This window comes from Malaclemys terrapin, chromosome 8 (assembly GCF_027887155.1).
Source record: "Malaclemys terrapin pileata isolate rMalTer1 chromosome 8, rMalTer1.hap1, whole genome shotgun sequence".
Lineage (NCBI taxonomy): Eukaryota > Metazoa > Chordata > Testudines > Emydidae > Malaclemys > Malaclemys terrapin.
In genome coordinates, this window is record NC_071512.1 from 41,627,378 (window position 1) to 41,647,427 (window position 20,050).

The 20,050-nt window shown below is 49.6% G+C and overlaps 1 protein-coding gene across 4 annotated transcripts in view; it reads left to right on the forward strand.

Annotated features, from left to right (window-relative positions):
- The window catches only part of ATF6 (activating transcription factor 6), a 357,024-nt gene that overhangs the window by 36,666 nt on the left and 300,308 nt on the right, over nucleotides 1-20,050 (forward strand). For all 4 annotated transcript variants that reach the window (XM_054036662.1, XM_054036663.1, XM_054036665.1 and 1 more), the window contains exon 7: nucleotides 19,083-19,303. In XM_054036662.1, the coding sequence (XP_053892637.1) occupies nucleotides 19,083-19,303 (221 nt within the window). The remainder of the gene's footprint in view (nucleotides 1-19,082; nucleotides 19,304-20,050) is intronic.

Sequence of the window (20,050 nt, forward strand, 5' to 3'; positions counted from 1 at the left end):
TGCTGCTGCAATTGGGCTGCCTGCTGCCGCTCCTGACTCTCCGCAAGTAGCTGGAACAAATGCTCCATGTCCATACTCCTTACTAAACGGGGGGGGGGGGGGGGACACTCGCAGTCCCCACTTCTGTTACCACGTGTAGAAGGTTCATGCCGAGGCTCAACCCTCCCGGGCAGGAGGGGAGCCACACCAGCTCACTACCGGTGGGACAGAGGTACAATTCGCTGGGTCCGGGCTCAGGTCCTTTGGCACAGGAGCTGCGCACAATATAACAGTTAAGGAGCTCAGGCCCTCTGGTGCAGGGGCTGAGCAACAATATAACAGTTTGGGGAAGCTCAGGCCCTCTGGTGCAGGGGCTGAGCAACAATGTAGTGACTAGGGTAGGCCCAGGACCCTATGCCTGAGCGTTGGGTGAGGGGGAAGCCAGCCACCCGTGAGCAGGGTGGCGGGGGGGACGCAGGCCCACCCACTCCACTGCGTCCCCACCCGGGGCCCTAACAGCGGCCACTGCCACTGCGAGTCAGTGGGGTGTCCGAACCAAAACACACTGACATCGGCTCATATGTGTCTACAGCCTGACCGGGGTCGGCTACCCCCAGGCTACTTCCAGGTTCCCCCTCAGGGCCTACCTCGTCCGTGGTGCTGGGCCCAGTCCAGTCCACCAGCATGGGTTCCTCTCATCCGGGGCTTGGTGGCAGGTCCGGCAGCTCCTCAGGGAAATCCGGCCAATTGAGCTCAGGCGGCTCCTCCAGGTAACAGCAGGGCCGGAGTGGCTCTGGTGGCGTCTCGCCTTCAGGGTTGGTGTGGGGGAGTTCCACCGGCTCGTCCCAATGACGGGAGCGGAGGGGCTCCGGTGGTTCCTCCTTGTAGTGGGCTCGGGGTAACTCCGGCCAGTTAGGGTCACGGCCTCGGAGGTCTCCCGGCCACGAGCTCCCCGCTGTACGTTTGCTCCCTGTGGTGGCTGGGGCCCCACTGAGCTCTGGCGGACGGCTTTTATACTTCCTGTCCCGCCCTTTGACTTCCGGGGGGCGGGAACAGGTGGTGGAGGCTCCGCCCACTTGGGTGTCTATAAGGGTACTCCCTCTGCTGGGAGGGAGGGGAGCCACACCGAGTCACTACAATAGCACAACATATATCTGGTATTGCATCTAGCAAAGGAGGATGATCTGGCAGATAGGATTTCCTGGTGGACATAGGAAAAGCATGAATGGTCTCTCAAACAGCCTGTGTGGTCAAACTCCTGTTCAGCAAGTGGGGTCCTCCCCTTTACTCTTTGCCACCAAGACCAACTCTGTGTCCCCTGCATTGCTCTTGATGAGGGATAGCAAAAGGGCCTTGACAGACGCCTTTCTGTGAGAGTCGAACACACAGCTCCAGTACACATTCCTGCTGATTCCATTGGTCCCTTGACTGCTCAGGAAATTGGGACCAGACAGGGCCTGGGTGATCCTGATAGCCCCAGCATGTGCCAGAAATTTCTGGTACCCAGAGTAGATCTGTAATCTTCTTCTGTACCTCCCAGTGTCACAAAAACTCTGGTCACAGGACATTAGAACCCAACCCTCAGTCTCTTCATCTGGCTGCCTGTGCTATGAGATGAATTGTTCTGCTCTACTGAAGTGTAGACTCTCCAGGAAACATGCCATTCTCAAGCATTTCACTAAAGTGGAAAAAGGATTGGCATATGGGCAGTTAACAGCAATTTATGCAGCACTCCCGCTAATTTACTGCATCTCTAGAACAAGGTCTTTTTAGTGTCCATTAGAGTGCACTTGTCTGCAGTTTCTGCTTTTCACTGTCTGGTTGAGGGAGTCTCCGTTCTTGTCACTTGATGGTCTCCAGATTCCTAAAGGGAGTGCCCAATTTGTATCCACTGGTCAGAGACCAAATGCCAACATGGGACTTAAACCTACTCTTCACCAGACTTGTGACAAAAGTTCTTCAAGCCCTTAAGAATGCTGCTTGTAGCTCCTTTCTGTAAAAACACCCTTTCCAGTGACCATTTTTTTGCCACACAGGGTCAATGAATGTACTACTGCAATCACTTGCTCCATTAGTTCAAGTGGCAAAGATTTGTGTGGTGATCTAGGCCCACTTATTTCATCAAAATTAACTCAACTGCTCATGAGCCACGTGGGTGTCAGTATGATGCCACATAATGGAATTTTGTTTTTTCAGTTTCTCTTTTAAAAACCAAAGAAATTAGACAAACCTGTGGTAAAAGCACATTAATAAGGTTGCAAAGGCAAGCACTCAAGGTAAGAAATGTCATGCAGCCTTAATTTGGCCCCCTTGTGTGTATCCAATATGGCACAGTCTATAAACACATGATCACATACTATTTTTTCCCCGCAGGACCATGCCTCATTCAGTGCATGGGATTGATCTGCCTTGTGTGTGAATCAGGGCTGTGCAGTGAAGGATGTTGCTGTCTGTATGAGGCCTCCTGCATTTGTTGCAGGAGTTGGAACATGTGTAGTGAATGAGACAGCGGGTTGCAGAAAGAGAAAGGATGATCTCAGGGTTAAGGCAGTTGAATGCTGCCCTGGAGAATTGGATTCTATACCTGCCTCTGCCCCAGAGTTCCTGTGTAATATCAGTCAGGTCACTTAAACCAAACTTTCCCCACGTGGTCACTAATTTGGGCAGCCAGAAAGTGAGGCACCCACAAGTTCAGGGTCTGATGTGCAAGTGTGAGTTCTTAGAACATCTGCAGCTGAGTTCATTAGGAGCTTTGAACATACGAAGTGCTGTATGTGCTAAAAGAAGAACAGGAGTACTTGTGGCACCTTAGAGACTAACAAATTTATTAGAGCATAAGCTTTCGTGGACTACAGCCCACTTCTTCAGATGCATAAGTCTGTATCTATATGAGTTTTTTCATGAGGTTGATGGATTTCCACTCCATACGGCTAAATACAGTGCCTTGCATAATGACAGGTTTCAGAGTAGCAGCCGTGTTAGTCTGTATGTGCTAAGTTCTCTGAAAAACTAGTCCTAGGTGTTTCAAATAGGGCACCTGAAGTTAGTGCAGGGGCGGGCAAACTTTTTGGCCTGAAGGCCGCATCAGGTTTCTGAAATAGTTTGGAGGGCTGGTTAGGGGAGGCTGTGCCTCCCCAAACAGCCAGGCGTGGCCCGGCCCCCACCCCTATCCATTCCCCCCCCCCCGCTTCTTGCCCCCTGAGACTCCTGCCCCATCCAACTCCCCCGTTCCCTGAGCCCCCCGCCCCAGGACCCCTGCCCCATACACACACACACACACACACACACACACACACATTCTCTGTCCCCTAACCGCCCCCGGAACCCCCGCCCCTGACTGCCCCCACCGCCCCATCTAACTCCTCCTCTCATTTCTGACTGCCCCCCCAGGATCCCTGCCCTATCCAACCGCCCCTTCTCCCTGTCCCCTGACGACCCCCAGAACTCCTGCACCTGACTGCCCCCCCCATCGCCCCATCCAACCCCCCTTCTTCCTGACTGCCCCCCCGGGACACCTACCCCCATTCAACCCCCCTGTTCTCCACGCTCTGACCGCCCTGACCCCTATCCACACCCCCACACCCCGAACTCCCCTGTCCTCTATCCGCCCGTCCCCTTACTGCACTGCCTAGAGCACTGGTGGTTGGCGGCACTACAGCCGCGCCGCCCGGCTGGAGCAAGCCACGCCACCGCGCAGCACAGAGCACCGGATCAGGCTGGGCTCTGCAACTGCACTGCCCCAGGAGCTCGCAGCCCCACCGCCCAGAGCATTGCGCTGGCGGCGCAGTGAGCTGAGGCTGTGGGGGAGGGGGAACAGCAGGGAAGTGGCCAGGGGCTAGCCTCCTGGGCCAGGAGCTCAGGGGCTAGGCAGGAGGGTCCCGTGGAATGGATGTGGCCCGCGGGCCATAGTTTGCCCACCTCTGAATTAGTGGATACATTTTACATTAATGAATTCATGAATTTCCTTATCTGTGTTTCCTTAATGCCTCAGTTCCCCATCTGTACAATGGGGATAATACTCCTTCCTTTCATAGGGGTGTATTAATATTTGTGAAGCACTTGGATACTGTAGTGAGCACCATAGAAAACCCCATGAGGAAATGACTAGTTCATCTTCAGAGCAGTGTTTGGCCATACATTAAAACAAAGTGTTGAATAGCTGCTCATTATTTCAGCAGCATTCGTCCCATGCACTGAATGACGCAGTGGTCCTCTTTACCACTGACCAGACAGATTTCACACACCACAGTACATTTATTTAGGAAAGAAGCAATACATAGAAAACGTATCCTAAAACAACAAATCTTCACACATGCTAAGTGCATCGGGTGTGACCCATCTTCCACATTGAGACCTGGGCAGTTCCAGTCCTTCCAATCCTTCTAGTGGGGTTTTGCCCTCTTGGTTACAATCTCATGTCACTTTTTGGATCAGATTGAGGGACTCTGAGGCCTGGTCTACACTACGGGTTTAGGTCGACTTTAGCAGCGTTAAACCGAATTAAGCCTGGACACGTCCACACAACGAGGCCCTTTCTTTCGACTTAAAGGGCCCTTTAAACCGGTTTCTTTACACCACCTCCGACGAGGGGATTAGCGATAAAACCGGCCTTTGCGGGTCGGAATTGGGGTAGTGTGGACGGAATTCGATGTTATTGGCCTCCGGGAGCTATCCCACAGTGCTTCATTGTGACCGCTCTGGACAGCGCTCTCAACTCAGATGCACTGACCAGGTAGACAGGAAAAGACCCGCGAAGGTTTGAATTTCATTTCCTGTTTGCCCAGCGTGGAGAGCACAGGTGACCACGCAGAGCTCATCAGCACAGGTAACCGTCATGGAGTCCTCCCAGGATCGCAAAAGAGCTCCAGCATGGACCGAACGGGAGGTACGAGATCTGCTCGCCATATGGGGAGATGAAGCAGTGATAGCTGAACTCCGTAGCAGTAAAAGAAATGGAAAAGTATTAGAAAAGATCTCCAAGGCCATGAAGGACCGAGGCCATAACAGGGACACACAGCAGTGCCGCGTGAAAATTAAGGAGCTACGGCAAGCCTACCACAAAGCCAGAGAAGCAAACGGAAGGTCCGGGGCAGAGCCGCAAACTTGCCGCTACTACGCGGAGCTGCATGCGATCCTAGGGGGTGCAGCCACCACTACCCCAACCGTGTGCTATGACTCTCTCACTGGAGAAACACACAGGGAAGACGGTTCGGGGAACGAGGAAGATGACGATGGAGGTACTGTAGGTAGCTCACAGCAGCAAGGAAGCGGAGAAACCGGTTTCCCCAACAGCCAGGATATGTTTGTGACCCTGGACCTGGAACCAGTAACCCCCGAACTCACCCAAGACCCTCAGGGCACACAGGAGACCTCTGGTGAGTGTAACTTTGTAACTATTTGTAAACATTACAAAAAAAAAGCAAGCGTGTTTAATGATTAATTTGCCCTGGCAATCGCGGCCAGTACATCTACTGGAAAAGTCTGTTAACGTGTATGGGGATGGAGCGGAAATCCTCCAGGGACATCTCCAGAAAGCTCTCCTGGTTGAAATGGGGTGATTTTATTAAGGGGGACATTCAGAGGCGCCCGTTCCTGCTATTCTGACCAGAAATGTTCCCCGCTGTTAACCACGCGGTGGGGGGGAGGGGTGAAGTGATCATCCCAGAGAATCGTGTGTGGGGGGGTGGTTTACTTGTGTTTGTGCCGCATGTTAACCGGGAAACCGCAGCCCCCTCCTTTTACATTGAAACCCCATTTTAAATGGACAACCCAATTCATCCTTGATATGGGAAATGCGCTGCTGTTTGCAATCTTTCCCGCATGTTAAGAAGGTTAAAAAAGCCAAAACACTGTGGCCTACGATGGCTGCCTGCAAGCCGAAATATGCGACCTTGTAATGAAAGACTGTACCCATTGTTCCCTAAAATGTGTCTTTTTTAACCACCTCTCCCTTCTCCTCCACCAGCTGCAAATGTTTCTCCTTCGCAGAGGCTTGTGAACATTAGAAAGAGAAAACGTAAGACGAGGGACGAGATGTTCACGGAGCTGCAGATGTCCGCCCAGGCTGATAGAGCACAGCAGAATGCGTGGAGGCAGTCAATGTCGGAGATGAGAAAAGCCCAACATGAACGAGAGGAGAGGTGGCGGGCTGAAGACGATAGGTGGCGTCAGCTTGCAGACAGACGGCAAGAGGCAATGCTCCGTCTGCTGGAGCATCAAACTGATATGCTCGAGCGTATGGTTGAGTTGCAGGAAAGGCAGCAGGAGCAGAGACCGCCGCTACAGCCCCTGTGTAACCAACAGCCCTCCTCCCCAAGTTCCATAGCCTCCTCACCCAGACGCCCAAGAACACGGTGGGGGGGCCTCCGTCCACCCAGTCACTCCACCCCAGATGATCGCCCAAGCATCAGAAGGCTGGGCTTCAATAAGAGTTAAAGTTTTAAAATGCAGTGTGTCCTTTTCCATCCCTCCTCCCCCACCCATCCCAGCTACCTTGGCAATTATCCCCCTACCTCTGTAAGGAACTAATAAAGAATGCATGAATGTGAAAAAACAATGACTTTATTGCCTCTGCAAGGGGGAGGGGAGGGTGGGGTGGGGTGGTTGGTTGGTTTACAGGGAAGTAGAGTGAACCGGGTCGGGGGGGGGGGGGGTTGGAGGGTTCATCAAGGAGAAACAAACAGAAGTTTCACACAGTAGCCTGGCCAGTCACAAAACTCGTTTTCAAAGCTTCTCTGATGCGCACCGCGCCCTGCTGTGCTCCTCTAACCGCCCTGGTGTCTGGCTGCGCGTAATCAGCGGCCAGGCGAGTTGCCTCAACCTCCCACCCCGCCATAAAGGTCTCCCCCTTACTCTCACAGATATTGTGGAGCGCACAGCAAGCAGCAATAACAATGGGGATATTCTTTTCGCTGAGGTCTGAGCGAGTCAGTAAGCTGCGCCAGCGCGCTTTTAAACGTCCAAATGCACATTCCACCACCATTCGGCACTTGCTCAGCCTGTAGTTGAACAGGTCCTGACTCCTGTCCAGGCTGCCTGTGTACGGCTTCATGAGCCATGGCATTAAGGGGTAGGCTGGGTCCCCAAGGATCACGATAGGCATTTCAACATCCCCAATGGTCACTTTCTGGTCCGGGAAGAAAGTCCCTTCCTCCAGCTTTCGAAACAGAGCAGAGTTCCTGAAGACGCGAGCATCATGTACCTTTCCCGGCCATCCCACGTTGATGTTGGTGAAACGTCCCTTGTGATCCACCAGGGCTTGCAGCAGCATTGAAAAGTACCCCTTGTGGTTTACGTAGTCGGTGGCTTGGTGCTCTGGTGACAAGATAGGGATATGGGTTCCGTCTATGGCCCCGCCACAGTTTGGGAATCCCATTTCAGCAAAACCATCCACTATTGACTGCACGTTGCCCAGAGTCACTACCCTTGCTATCACCAGGTCTTTCATTGCCCTGGCAAATTGGATCACAGCAGCCCCCACAGTAGATTTGCCCACTCCAAATTGATTCCCGACTGACCGGTAGCTGTCTGGCGTTGCAAGCTTCCACAGGGCTATCGCCACTCGCTTCTCAACTGTGAGGGCTGCTCTCATCTTGGTATCCTGGCGTTTCAGGGCAGGGGAAAGCAAGTCACAAAGTTCCATGAAAGTGCCCTTACGCATGCGAAAGTTTCGCAGCCACTGGGAATCGTCCCATACCTGCAGCACGATGCGGTCCCACCAGTCTGTGCTTGTTTCCCGGGCCCAGAATCGGCGTTCCACGGTATCAACCTGCCCCAGTGACACCATGATTTCCACATTGCTGGGGCCTGTGCCTTGTGAGAGGTCTATGGCCATGTCAATTTCCTCATCACTCTCGTCGCCGTGCTGCAATCGCCTCCTCGCCTGGTCCGGGTTTCGCCTTGGCATGTTCTGGCTCTGCATATACTCCAGGACAATGCGCGTGGTGTTCATAGTGCTCATAATTGCCGCGGTGATCTGAGCGGGCTCCATGATCCCAGTGCTAGCTATGGCGCCTGGTCAGAAAAAAGGCGCGAAAGTAGTATCTGATGGACCAGGAGAAGGAGGGCGGGAGGGAGGGAGGGAGGGAGGGAGGGCCGAGTGACGACATGGCGTACAGGTACAGGAACAGGGAGAAACACAAACAACTGTCACACAGAATGGCCCCCCCAAAGATTAAACTGGAAACCCTGGGCTTAGCAGGCCGTTGATTTCACGGAGGAAGGGGAAGCAAATGAACACAGAACAAATCTATTTTTTACATCTTAAGGTGGCAGCCGACGCTGCAGCATGAGTGACAGCCATACCAGTATGATGATGATGGGTACCAATCATAATATACCATCATCTGCCAAAAGGCAAGGGGCTGCTGCTGTGTAGCAATGCAGCCCCACGTCTGCCAGCCCCACGTCCGCCAGCACCCAGCATCGCCCTCGGCCTCTTCTGGGTGCTTAGCAGACAATATTGGGCAATTGGCAGAAAATAGTATATTATGACTGTTAACCGTCATCATCAAAACAGTAGCATGTCTGCCCAGGTGGCCATGATTGACAGCCATACCAGTATGACGACGACGGGTACCAGTCATAATATACCATCGCCTGCAAGGGGCTGGTGCAATGCAGCCCTACGGCTGCCAGCCCCACGACTATCACTCATGCTACACCGTCTACCGCCAAAAGGCAGTTAGCAGCTGCTGCTGTGTAGCAATGCAGTCCCACGTCTGCCGGCACCCAGAGGACATATGGTGACGGTGAGCTCAGCTGAGCTGAGCGGGCTCCATGCTTGCCGTGGTATGTTGTCTGCACAGGTAACCCAGGTAAAAAGGCGCGAATCTATTGTCTGCCGTTGCTGTGACGAGGGGGGAGGGGCCTGACGACATGTACCCAGAACCGCCCGCGACACTGTTTTGCATCATCCAGGCATTGGGATCTCAACCCAGAATTCAAAGAAAAGGCGCGAACCGCTTCTCGGCTCGAGCTGTGGCGCAAACGTAGTATCTGACGGCCTAGGGGAAGGAGGGAGGGGGGCCGAGTGACGACATGGCGTACAGGCACAGGGAATTAAAATAAAGAACGGTGGCTGTGCATCAGGGAGAGACACAAACAACTGTCACAGACTGGTCCCCCCCAAAGATTAAACTGAAAACCCTGGGTTTAGCAGGCCGTTGATTTGACCGAGGGAGGGGGAAGCAAATGAATACAGAGAAAATCTATTTTTTTACATCTTAAGACGACGGTGCAGCGTGACTGATAGCCCTCGGCATCTTTCTGGGTGCTTGGCAGCAAATACGGGGCGGTGTATGACGATGGTCTTCAGGCCTATTGCACGAGCTGCTGCTCAGGGAAGACTCTGCTAATGTGCGATGACCCGACTTGTAATAGGCCGGCTAACAGTCATAATACACCATTTACTGCCAAAAGGCAAGCCCCACGGCTGCCAGCACCCAGATCGCCGATGAAGGCTACCAGTCTACTGCACCGTCTACCGCCAAAAGGCAGTTAGCAGCTGCTGCTGTGTAGCAATGCAGTCCCACGTCTGCCGGCACCAAGAGGACATATGGTGACGGTGAGCTCAGCTGTGCTGAGCGGGCTCCATGTTGTCTGCACAGGTAACCCAGGTAACCCAGATAAAAAGGCGCGAATCTATTGTCTGCCGTTGCTGTGACGGGGGAGGGAGGGGCCTGACGACATGTACCCAGAACCGCCCGCGACACTGTTTTGCATCATCCGGGCATTGGGATCTCAACCCAGAATTCCAAGGGGCGGCGGAGACTGCGGGAACTGTGGGATAGCTGTGGGATAGCTACCCATAGTGCAATGCTCCGGAAGTCGACGCTAGCCTCGTACTGTGGACGCGGTCTGCCGACTAGAGCACCTAGAGCATTTTATTGTGTGGACATACACAATCGGCTGTATACAACCGATTTCAATAAAACCTGCTTCTATAAATTCGAACTAATTTCGTAGTGTAGACATACCCTGAGGCAGTTCAGGCTGTTCCTCTATGCCCTTTCTTTGCCTCCTTGGCCTATTGAACCCAGTCTGAACCAGTATGTTCAGTTCCCCCCAAGGGGGATAGTACTTCTTTGGAATTGTCCTGGGTTCTGCAGTAAATACCAATCTTCCGCCTTCCTTCCTCCCCCCCCCCCACCAATTTTAATTCCTGGAGGAAGCTTAGTAACTTCCCCATCAGAGCTGAACATTGTATTCTAGCTCCAAAGATGCATAAACTTTCAATCTCAGCAGTCTTCTGAAGTTTCCACACTTCCAAGGTTTCAGGTGGTGCAGTGACTGATTTGAATGAAATCAGTTTTTCTACCGATTTAAATTGGTTGAAAAACTGCTTGCAAACTGTCCTTTATGCTTTTTTAATGGGTGCCTAGACTTTGGAGAGCAAGACGATAGCATGAGGCAGTGTTGCCTGATCATGTGTTAATTTGCATTCTGTGGTTTGGCAGGGTTCTGTTTGTGACCAGTCGCAGAAATACTACAGTTATTACGAGGCCCCCGGTATGCACGAAGGAGATAGTTATGTTTAGGAATGACGTTCTGTCCCTGTAATGTTTTTTTAGTGCAGTTGGCAAAATCACAAACACTCCAGCCCAGCAAAGTAGATAAATAATATAAGATGGTCAGAATGTCTCATGTCTGAGCATCCATATACTCTCACCATCTCTTGCAGAAAAAGCCTGTCATCACCCCCACCATCATCACCACCACCACCTGGGGTTGTCATTCTGCCACCTCCCAGGGCATGCAGGCTGGGATACAACTTTTGTATTGTGTTATGCTGACTCCCACTATGCATATTCAGTAGAGGTTTCAGCCCCTTTTTCTTATTTGTATTTCCTTCCCTTACTAATGTTGGGGTGTCCTTCTCCCGTAGGTTACTAGTCCTTTTACCTCAAGCTTATTAGCATGTATGTCAATTAGTTACCATGGCATTCTTGTAGTCTGACTGCTGCTGCTGCTGCTCCAAACGTAGCATATCTAAATCTGATATTAACTGGCATCTTGTGGTTACCTGTCTGCACTTCAGTCATACTTGTTTATTACAGCATTTCATCTTGTGCTATCTTATGATCTAGGATTATCCTGGTTAGCTGCTTATGCTTTTTGGGCCGTATGCCTTGATTAGCTTAGCTAAGCTATTGTACTAACGGCCTTGAGGCTTGTAGGCTCTATGCTTTACTGCCTTAACTTATACCTGCGTCTTACTTAGCAAGTGCCTGTATCTATGGGCTGCAGCCTGTGCCAATGTGCTGTGCCCATGAGTACCGGCTCAGTTTAAGCCATGTCCTTGAGGAGGCAAAGATTTACCCTGTTCTCAGACACAATAGCAATGACTTTATGTGGATGCATAACCACAACTAATGAAAGTGACCATTAAGTGGCCCTTGGAGAAGAAACACCTAACTCTAACAGTAAAGCATTGCAGAATCCCCAGTGCTTACATAACTGAGTATTCTTCACTTAACCACCCAACTCTCCCCCCACCCCGCCGTTTGCAGTAGCTGATGCTTGGGTGCAGTGTAAGCTCAGGGTGGTGAATGCTCATCCTTGCTGTGTCTCCAGCTGCCTGTTTCTGTGACTGCTGTGCTAGCAGGGTTTTCTTCACAGGTCTGAGCTACTCGTACAACCACAGCCAGGCTGAAAACCTCTCCTGCTCCCTGGGCCATCTCCTAGCTCGGGTTCAGGCTTCATTTGGCCCTGCTCCCTCCATATGTGCTCTTTGCTCAAACTTGTACAAACTTCTTCCAGCACCGCCCCTGTGCCAGTCAGTTGGCCCACCACCAACTAGATGGCCTGTCCCCACATGGGCAGGGCTAAGCTCCTGCTCTGGAGCACCATTCCCATCCTCCAATGGGAGGTGGGCTGGCACAGCAAGTCAGGGTTAGTTTTTCTGTGGGGCTGATGGGGTGATCTCCTTTTTCAGCTTTCCCTTTAATTAATCAGGGCCCACTGAAGGCAGGAGTGTCTCTTTCCCATTACCATTATGGAGTGGGGGCTCCACATAGCAGAGTCCCTGCAGAAGAAGAGGTTGTTTGCCAATAAATGTAGTTCTTCAAGGGATGCTTCCTCATGTTCACACTCCCCTCCTTCTTGGAGTTCCCTACATGTGCTTAGACTGGAGCTGAGGAGAGAGGACCTGAGGTGCTTAGGGCTAGCACCAACCTCTATATAACCTCTGAACATTTGGTGCCTCAAAGTGATGCTTGTGCAACCCCCAACGGGGCATTAGGTTCTGGATCATTGCAGTGCAGTTGCCTTGAATCCCGTGAGTGTGACTGTGCAGAGGTAGAGCTACATGTAATGGTAAGTAGCCTTTTCCCCCAGAGTTAAAGCACCTGTGTTCTATTCCTGGCTTTGCAACAAATTTTCTGTGGTATCCTTGGGCAAGTCACTTTATCTGTCTGTGCCTTGGTGTCTCCATCTCTTATGGGGGATAACATCTCTATTGTGGGGGTGAGAAGAATATTTAATAGACTAGTTAATATTTATAAAGTGCTATACATTAGTCGTATTTGGAGTTAATGATAACAACATAACATAAGAACAGACATACTGGGTCAGACCAAAGGTCCATCTAGCCCAGTATCCTGTCTTCCGACAGTGGCCAGTGCCAGGTGTCCCAGAGGGAATGAACAGAACAGGTAATCCTCAAGTGATCCATCCCCTGTCGCACATTCCCAGCTTCTGGCAAACAGAGGCTAGGGCAGGGGCAGGAAAACTTTTTGGCCTGAGGTCCACATTAGGATTTCGAAACTGTATGGAGGGCCCGTTAGGGGAGGCTGTGCTTCCCCAAACAGCCAGGCGTGGTGCAGTCCCCACCCCCATCCGACCCCCGCTACTTCTCACCCCCTGATGGCCCCCCCTGGGATCTCTGCCTCATCCACCCACCCTCCCACTCCCTGTCCCCTGACTGCCCCCCACCGCCCCATCCAACCCCCCCTCCTTCCTGACTGACCCCCAAGACCCCTGCTCCCATTCAACCCCCCGTTCCCCGCCCTCTGACCACCCTGACCCCTATCCACACCCCTGCCCTCTGACCAACACCCCAAACTTCCCTGCCATCTATCCAACCCCCCGCTCCCTGCCCCTTACTGCGCTGCCTGGAGCACTGGTGGCTGGCGGTGCTACAGCCACGCCACCCAGAGCACCAGGACAGGCAGCTGTGCTGCCCGGCTGGAGCCAGCCATGCCAACGCGCAGCACAGAGCACCGGGTCAGGCCGCAGCTCTGCAGCTGCACTGCCCAGCAAGAACTCACAGCATTGCGCTGGTGGTGCAGTGAGCTGAGGCTGCGGGGGAGGGGGCTAGCCTCCCGGGCCAGGAGCTCAGGAGCTGGGCAGGAGGGTCCCGCGGGCCGTAGTTTGCCCATCTCTGGGCTAGGGACACTATTCCTGCCCATCCTGGCTAATAGCCATTGAAGGACCTATCCTCCATGAATTTATCTAGTTCTTTTTTGAACCCTGTTATGGTCTTGGCCTTCACAACATCCTCTGGCAAGGAGTTCCACAGGTTGACTCTGCTTTGTGTGAAGAAATACTTCCCTTTTATTTATTTTAAACCTGCTGCCTATTAATTTCATTTGGTGACCCCTAGTTCTTGTGTTATGAGAAGTAGTAAACAACACTTCCTTATCTACTTTCTCTACACTAGTCATGATTTTATAGACCTCAATCATATCTCCCCTTAGCCGTCTCTTTTCCAAGCTGAAAAGTCCAAGTCTTATTAATCTCTCCTCAGACGGAAGTCATTCCATACCCCTAAACATTTTTGTTGCCCTTTTCTGAACCTTTTCCAATTCCAATATATCTTTTTTGAGATGGGGTGACCACATCTGCACACAGTATTCAAGATGTGGACATGCCATGGATTTATATAGAGGCAATATGATATTTTTCTGTCCTATTATCTATCCCTTTCTTTATTATTTTCAGCATTCTGTTAGCTTTTTTGACTGCCGCTGCACATTGAGTGGATATTTTCAGAGAACTATCCACAGTGACTCCAAGATCTTTTTCTTGAGTGGTAACAGCTAATTTAGACCCCATCATTTTATATGTAAAGTCCGGATTATGTTTTCCACTGTGCTTTACTTTGCATTTATCAGCATTAAATTTCATCTGCCATTTTGTTGCCCAGTCACCCAGTTTTGTGAGATACTTTTATAACTCTTCGCAGTCTGCTTGGGAATTAACTATCTTTAGTAGTTTTGTATCATCTGCAAATTTTGCCACTTCACTGCTTACCCGCTTTTCCAGATCAGTTATGAATATGTTGAATAAGACTGGTCCCAATACAGACCCCTAGAGGACATCACTATTTACCTCTCTCCATTCTGAAAATTGACCATTTATTCCTACCCTTTGTTTCCTGTCTTTTAACCAGTTACCAATCCATGAGAGCACCTTCCCTCTTATCCCATGACAGCTTATTTTGCTTAAGAGCCTTTGGTGAGGGACCTTGTCAAAGGCTTTCTGAAAATCGAAGTACACTATATCCACTAGATTCCCCTTATACACACGTTTATTGACCCCCTCAAGGAATTCTAGAAGACTGGAGAAGCATGATTTCCCTTTACAAAAACCATGTTGACTCTTCCCCAACAAATTATGTTAATCTATGTGTCTGACAATTCTGTTCTTTACTTTGTTGCCAAGAAGGCTAACAGCATTTTGGGCTGTATAAGTAGGGGCATTGCCAGCAGATCGAGGGACGTGATCATTCCCCTCGAATCGACATTGATGAGGCCTCATCTGGAGTACTGTGTCCAGTTTTGGGCCCCACACTACAAGAAGGATGTGGAAAAATTGGAAAGAGTCCAGTGGAGGGCAACAAAAATGATTAGGGGGCTGGAGCACATGACTTATGAGGAGAGGTTGAGGGAACTGGGCTTGTTTAGTCTGTAGAAGAGATGAATGAGGGGGGATTTGATAGTTGCTTTCAACTACCTGAAAGGGGGTTCCAAAGAGGATGGATCTAGACTGTTCTCAGTGGTAGCAGATGACAGAACAAGGAGTAATTGTCTCAAGTTTCATTTATCAACATTAAATTTCATCTGCCATTTTGTTGCCCAGTCACCCAGTTTTGAGAGATACTTTTGTAGCTCTTCGCAGTCTGCCTGGGTCTTAACTATCTTAAGTAATTTTGTATCATCTGCAAATTTTGCCACCTCACTGTTTACCCCTTTTTCTAGCTCATTTATGAACATGTTGAATAGGACTGGTCCCAGAACAGATCCCTGGGCGGGGGAGGGAAGGATAGCTCAGTGGTTTGAGCACTGGCCTGCTAAACCCAGGGTTATGAGTTCAATCCTTGAGGGGGCCTTCCAACCCTGACATTCTATGACATCACTATTTACCTCTCTCCATTCTGAAAACTGACCATTTATTCCTATCCTTTGTTTCCTGTCTTTTAACCAGTTGCCAATCCATGAGAGCACCTTCCCTCTTATCCCATGGCAGCTTACTTTGCGTAAGAGCCTTTGGTGAGGAACCTTGTCAAAGGCTTTCTGAAAATCTAAGTGCACTATGTCTGCTGGATCCCCTTGGTCCACATGCTTGTTGACTCTCTCAAAGAATTTTAGTAGATTGGTGAGGCATGATTTCCCTTTACTAAAACCATGTTGACTCTTCCTCAACAAATTATGTTAATCTATATGTCTGACAATTCTGCTCTTTATTAGTTTCAACCAATTTGCCCAGTACTGAAGTCAGGCTTACAGGCCTGTAATTGCCGGGATCACCTCTGGAATCCTTTTTTAAAATTGGCATCACATTAGCTATCTTCCAGTCATCTGGTACAAAAGCTGGTTTAAATGATAGGTTACAGACTACAGTTAGTATTTCTGCAATTTCACATTTGAGTTCCGTCTGGTCCTGGTGACTTATTGCTATTTAATTTATCAATTTGTTCCAAAACCTCCTCTAATGATACCTCAACTTGGGACAGTTCCTCATATCTGTCACCTAAAAAGAATGGCTCAGGTTTGGGAATCTCCTTCACATCCTCAGCCATGAAGACTGATACGAAGAATTCATTTAGTTTCTCCGCAATGGCCTTATCATCCTTGAATGCTCCTTTAGCACCTCGACCGTCCAGTGGGCCCACTGGTTGTTTAGCAGGCTTCTTGCTTCTGATGTACTTAAAAAAAAATTTGCTATTACTTTTTGAGTGTTTGGCTAACTGTTCCTCAAATTCTTTTTTGGCCTTCCTAATTGTATTTTTACAGTTCATTTGCCAGTGTTTATGCTCCTTTCTATTTTCTTCACTAGGATTTAACTTCCACTTTTGAAAAGATGCCTTTTTGCCTCTCACTGCTTCTTTTACTTTGTAGTTTAGCCACGGTGGCTCTTTTTTGGTTCTCTTACTACATTTTTTAATTTGGAATATACATTTAAGTTGAGCCTCTATTATGATGTCTTTAAAAAGTTTCCACTCAGCTTGCAGAGATTTCACTTCTGGCACTGTACCCTTTAATTTCTGTTTAAGTATCTGCCTCATTTTTGTGTAGTTCCCCTTTCTGAAATTAAATGCTACAGTGTTGGGCCGCTGTGGTGTTTTTTCTGCCACAGGGATATTAAATTTAATTATATTATGGTCACTATTACCAAGCAATAAATCTATATTCACCCTTGGACCAGATCCTGTGCTCCACTTAGGACTAAATCAAGAATTGCCTCTCCTCTGGTGGGTTCCAGGACCAGCTGCTCCCAGAAGCAGTGATTTAAGCTGTCAAGAAACTTTATCTCTGCATCCCGTCCTGAAGTGACGAACCCAGTAAATTTGGGGATAATTGAAATCCCCCATTATTATTATAGAGTTTTTTATTTTAATAGCCTCTCTAATCTCCCTGAGCATTTCACAGTCACTATCACCATCCTAGTCAGGTAGTTGGTAATATATCCCTACTGCTATATTCTTATTATTAGAGCATGGAATTTCTATCCATAGAGATTCTATGGTACAGTTTGATTCATTTACGATTTTTACTACATTTGATTCTATGCCTTCTTTCACATATTATGCCACTCCCTCACCAGCACGACCTGTCCTGTCCTTCTGATATATTTTGTACCCTGTTATTTCTGTATCCCATTGATTAGCCTCATTCCACCAAGTTTCTGTGATGCCTATTATATCAATATCCTCATTTAATATGAGGCACTCTAGTTCACCCATTTTATTATTTAGACTTCTAGCATTGGTATATAAGCACTTTAAAAACTTGTCTCCTTTTGGCTGTCTGCCATTACACGATGTAATTGAATGGGACTCTTTTTTATTTGACTGTTTCTGATCAGACCCTGCCTGTATTTTACCATTTTCTATCCTCTCGTCCTTACTAGGACATAGAGATTCTCTATTAATAGATCTTCCCCTAAGGGATGTCCGAACTATGTGCTACTCCGCACCTGTCGGCTTTCCCCCAGCCCTTAGTTTAAAACTGCTCTACGACCTTTTTAATGTTAAATGCCAGCAATCTGGTTCCATTTTGGTTTAGGTGGAGCCCATCCTTCCTGTATAGGCTCCCTCTTTCCCAAAAGTTTCCTCAGTTCCTAATAAATCTAAACTCCTCCTCCCTACACCATTGTCTCATCCACACATTGAGACTCTGCAGTTCTGCCTGACTAACTGGCCCTGCGTGTGGAACTGGGAGCATCTCAGAAAATGCTACCATGGAAGTCCTGGACTTCAGTCTCTTACCTAGCAGTTGAAATTTGGCCTCCAGGACCTCTCTCCTATCCTTCCCTATGTCATTGGTACCTACATGTACCATGACCACCAGCTGCTCCCCAGCACTACACATAAGTCTATCTAAATGTCTTGAGAGATCCGCAACCTTCGCACCAGGCAGGCAAGTCACCATGCGGTTCTCCCGGTCATCGCAAACCCAGCTGTCTATGTTTCTAATGATCGAATCGCCCATTACTACCTGTCTCTTTCTAATAGCTGGAGTTCCCTCCCCCGGAGAGAGATCCTCAGTGCGAGAGGATACCACAACATCATCTGGAAGGAGGGTCCCAACTATGGGATTGTTTCCCTCTGCTCTAGTTAGATGCTCTCCTTCCCTGGGACTTTCATCCTCCTCAACAGCACAGAGGCTGTCAGACCGGGGGTGGGACCATTCTACTGTGTCCAGGAAAGTCTCATCTATGTACCTCTCTGTCTCCCTCAGCTCCTCCTGTTCAGCCACTCTGGTCTCCAAAGCCCGTACATGGTCTCTGAGGGCCAGGAGCTCCTTGCACCGAATGCACACACATGCCACCTGCCCATAGGGCAGGTAATCATACATGGTGCATTGGGTGCAATAAACTGGGTAGCCCCCACTCTGTTGCTGAACTTCTGCCTGCATTCTCTTTTTACTCCTGCAGCTGGTTCCTCTGTTGTTGTTTTGTTTATATCAAGGGGGTGTTTTTGGCTTTTAAGTTTAAAGAAAGTTGAGTTCTAGTCCCTGTAAAAAACTCCCTCGCAAAACTCCCCTGTTAGCCGCTCCTGGTCTCTAGCTCCTTTGGTCACTTAGAAGCGGGGTTTTTAAAGCCCTGGTGTCCCTGAAGTAGCCCCGCCCCCTGGTTAAGGGTTGATGGTGCTAAAAGGCTTAGGGATCACAGCCTCCTTATGGCTGTCACACTTGTTGTGACACCAACAGGTGTTTACTCTTGTGAGCCCTGAGGAGCCAGCACAGTTCTGGGAGAGTGATCTGAACTCTAGTCTGCTTTGTGTATAATTAGCAAAACTGCCAGCTAAATTCTCAGTGCAAAATCTGATTACCAGTTATGGTGTAAGAGTCAGAAAAAGTCTAGATGGATTATCTGATCCCAGATTAAGTTTGTGGTGTGGCAGATGGAAGAGCTGTGTTTTGGTTTATAAACTGATATGAAATTGAGGGAATAAATATAGAACCCTGCAGACTTGTGTTGTTTGAGAGTATATTGATGCTTAAGAACTGAATCCAAAGGGAGCAGTGCCAAGTGGTTTTGGGAGTGAAGCCCCCTTACCCTCACATCAAAACCACCCTCCACAAATTGATAGTATAAGAACATATTCCCCATCCCCCACTGAACACTCAGTGACCATTGTTTTTCTATCTCCATTCTAGGTCAGCCATTGGTGCTTTCTCAATCCACTGTGGTGCAGCTCCAGACTCCTGGAGTTCATCCTGCATCCCAGCCGGTCATTGCTGTCACTGGAGGGACCACGCAGCTGTCCAATCCCACTGTGAATGTACTGGCACCAGCTACAGGAAGCAGTTCAGTGAGTGGAAAAATAGCGCTGGCTAAACCCCTCCTCCAAGCCACTACGCAAACTACATGCATGGATGTAAGTTCCAGCTGTTTTATGGTAGTTAAGTTAGGTTTGAAACCCCCTGTCCCCTCAGCTGCTGGCACATGGTGTGGGAGTGCTTGTGGGCTGTGCAGCCTTAGGAAGAAGGCGTCTTGGTTCTGCTGGCTGGAGCTCTGAAATGATGGGTGCTTTCACATCGCTGGTGTCTGGGGCTCAGAAGCCTCACTTGGCAAACAGTTCCATTGTCTAACTACCCAGGAAGAAATATTTTCCTAATGTCTAACCAGGAAAGAGGGTGTGTGAGATTGCTGGATACCTTTTATTTTTTTTAAGACAATACAGTGGTTCTCAAACTGTGGGTCAGGACCCCAAAGTGGGTCACGACCCCATTTTAATGGGGTCACCTGGGCTGGCGTTAGATTTCTGGGGCTCAGGGCCAAAGTCAAAGCCCAAGCCCCACTGCCTGGGGCCGAAGCCCAAGGGCTTCAGCCCTGGGCGGCAAGGCTAATGTTACAGGCCCCCTGTCTGGAGCTGAAGCACTTGGGCTTCGGCTTTGACCCACCCTCAGGACAGTGTGGCTCAGACTTTGGCTTTGAGCCACGCCCCACCCCACCCGCTGCCTGGGGCGGCAGGGCTCGGGTGGGCTCAGGCTTCGGTCCCTTCTCCTGGAGTCATGTAGTAATTTTTGTTGTCAGAAGGGGGTCGCGGTGCAATGAAGTTTGAGAACCGCTGCACTAGTCTATGCTTTCTGTGTATATGTGTGTGTATGTCTATCATTGGTAA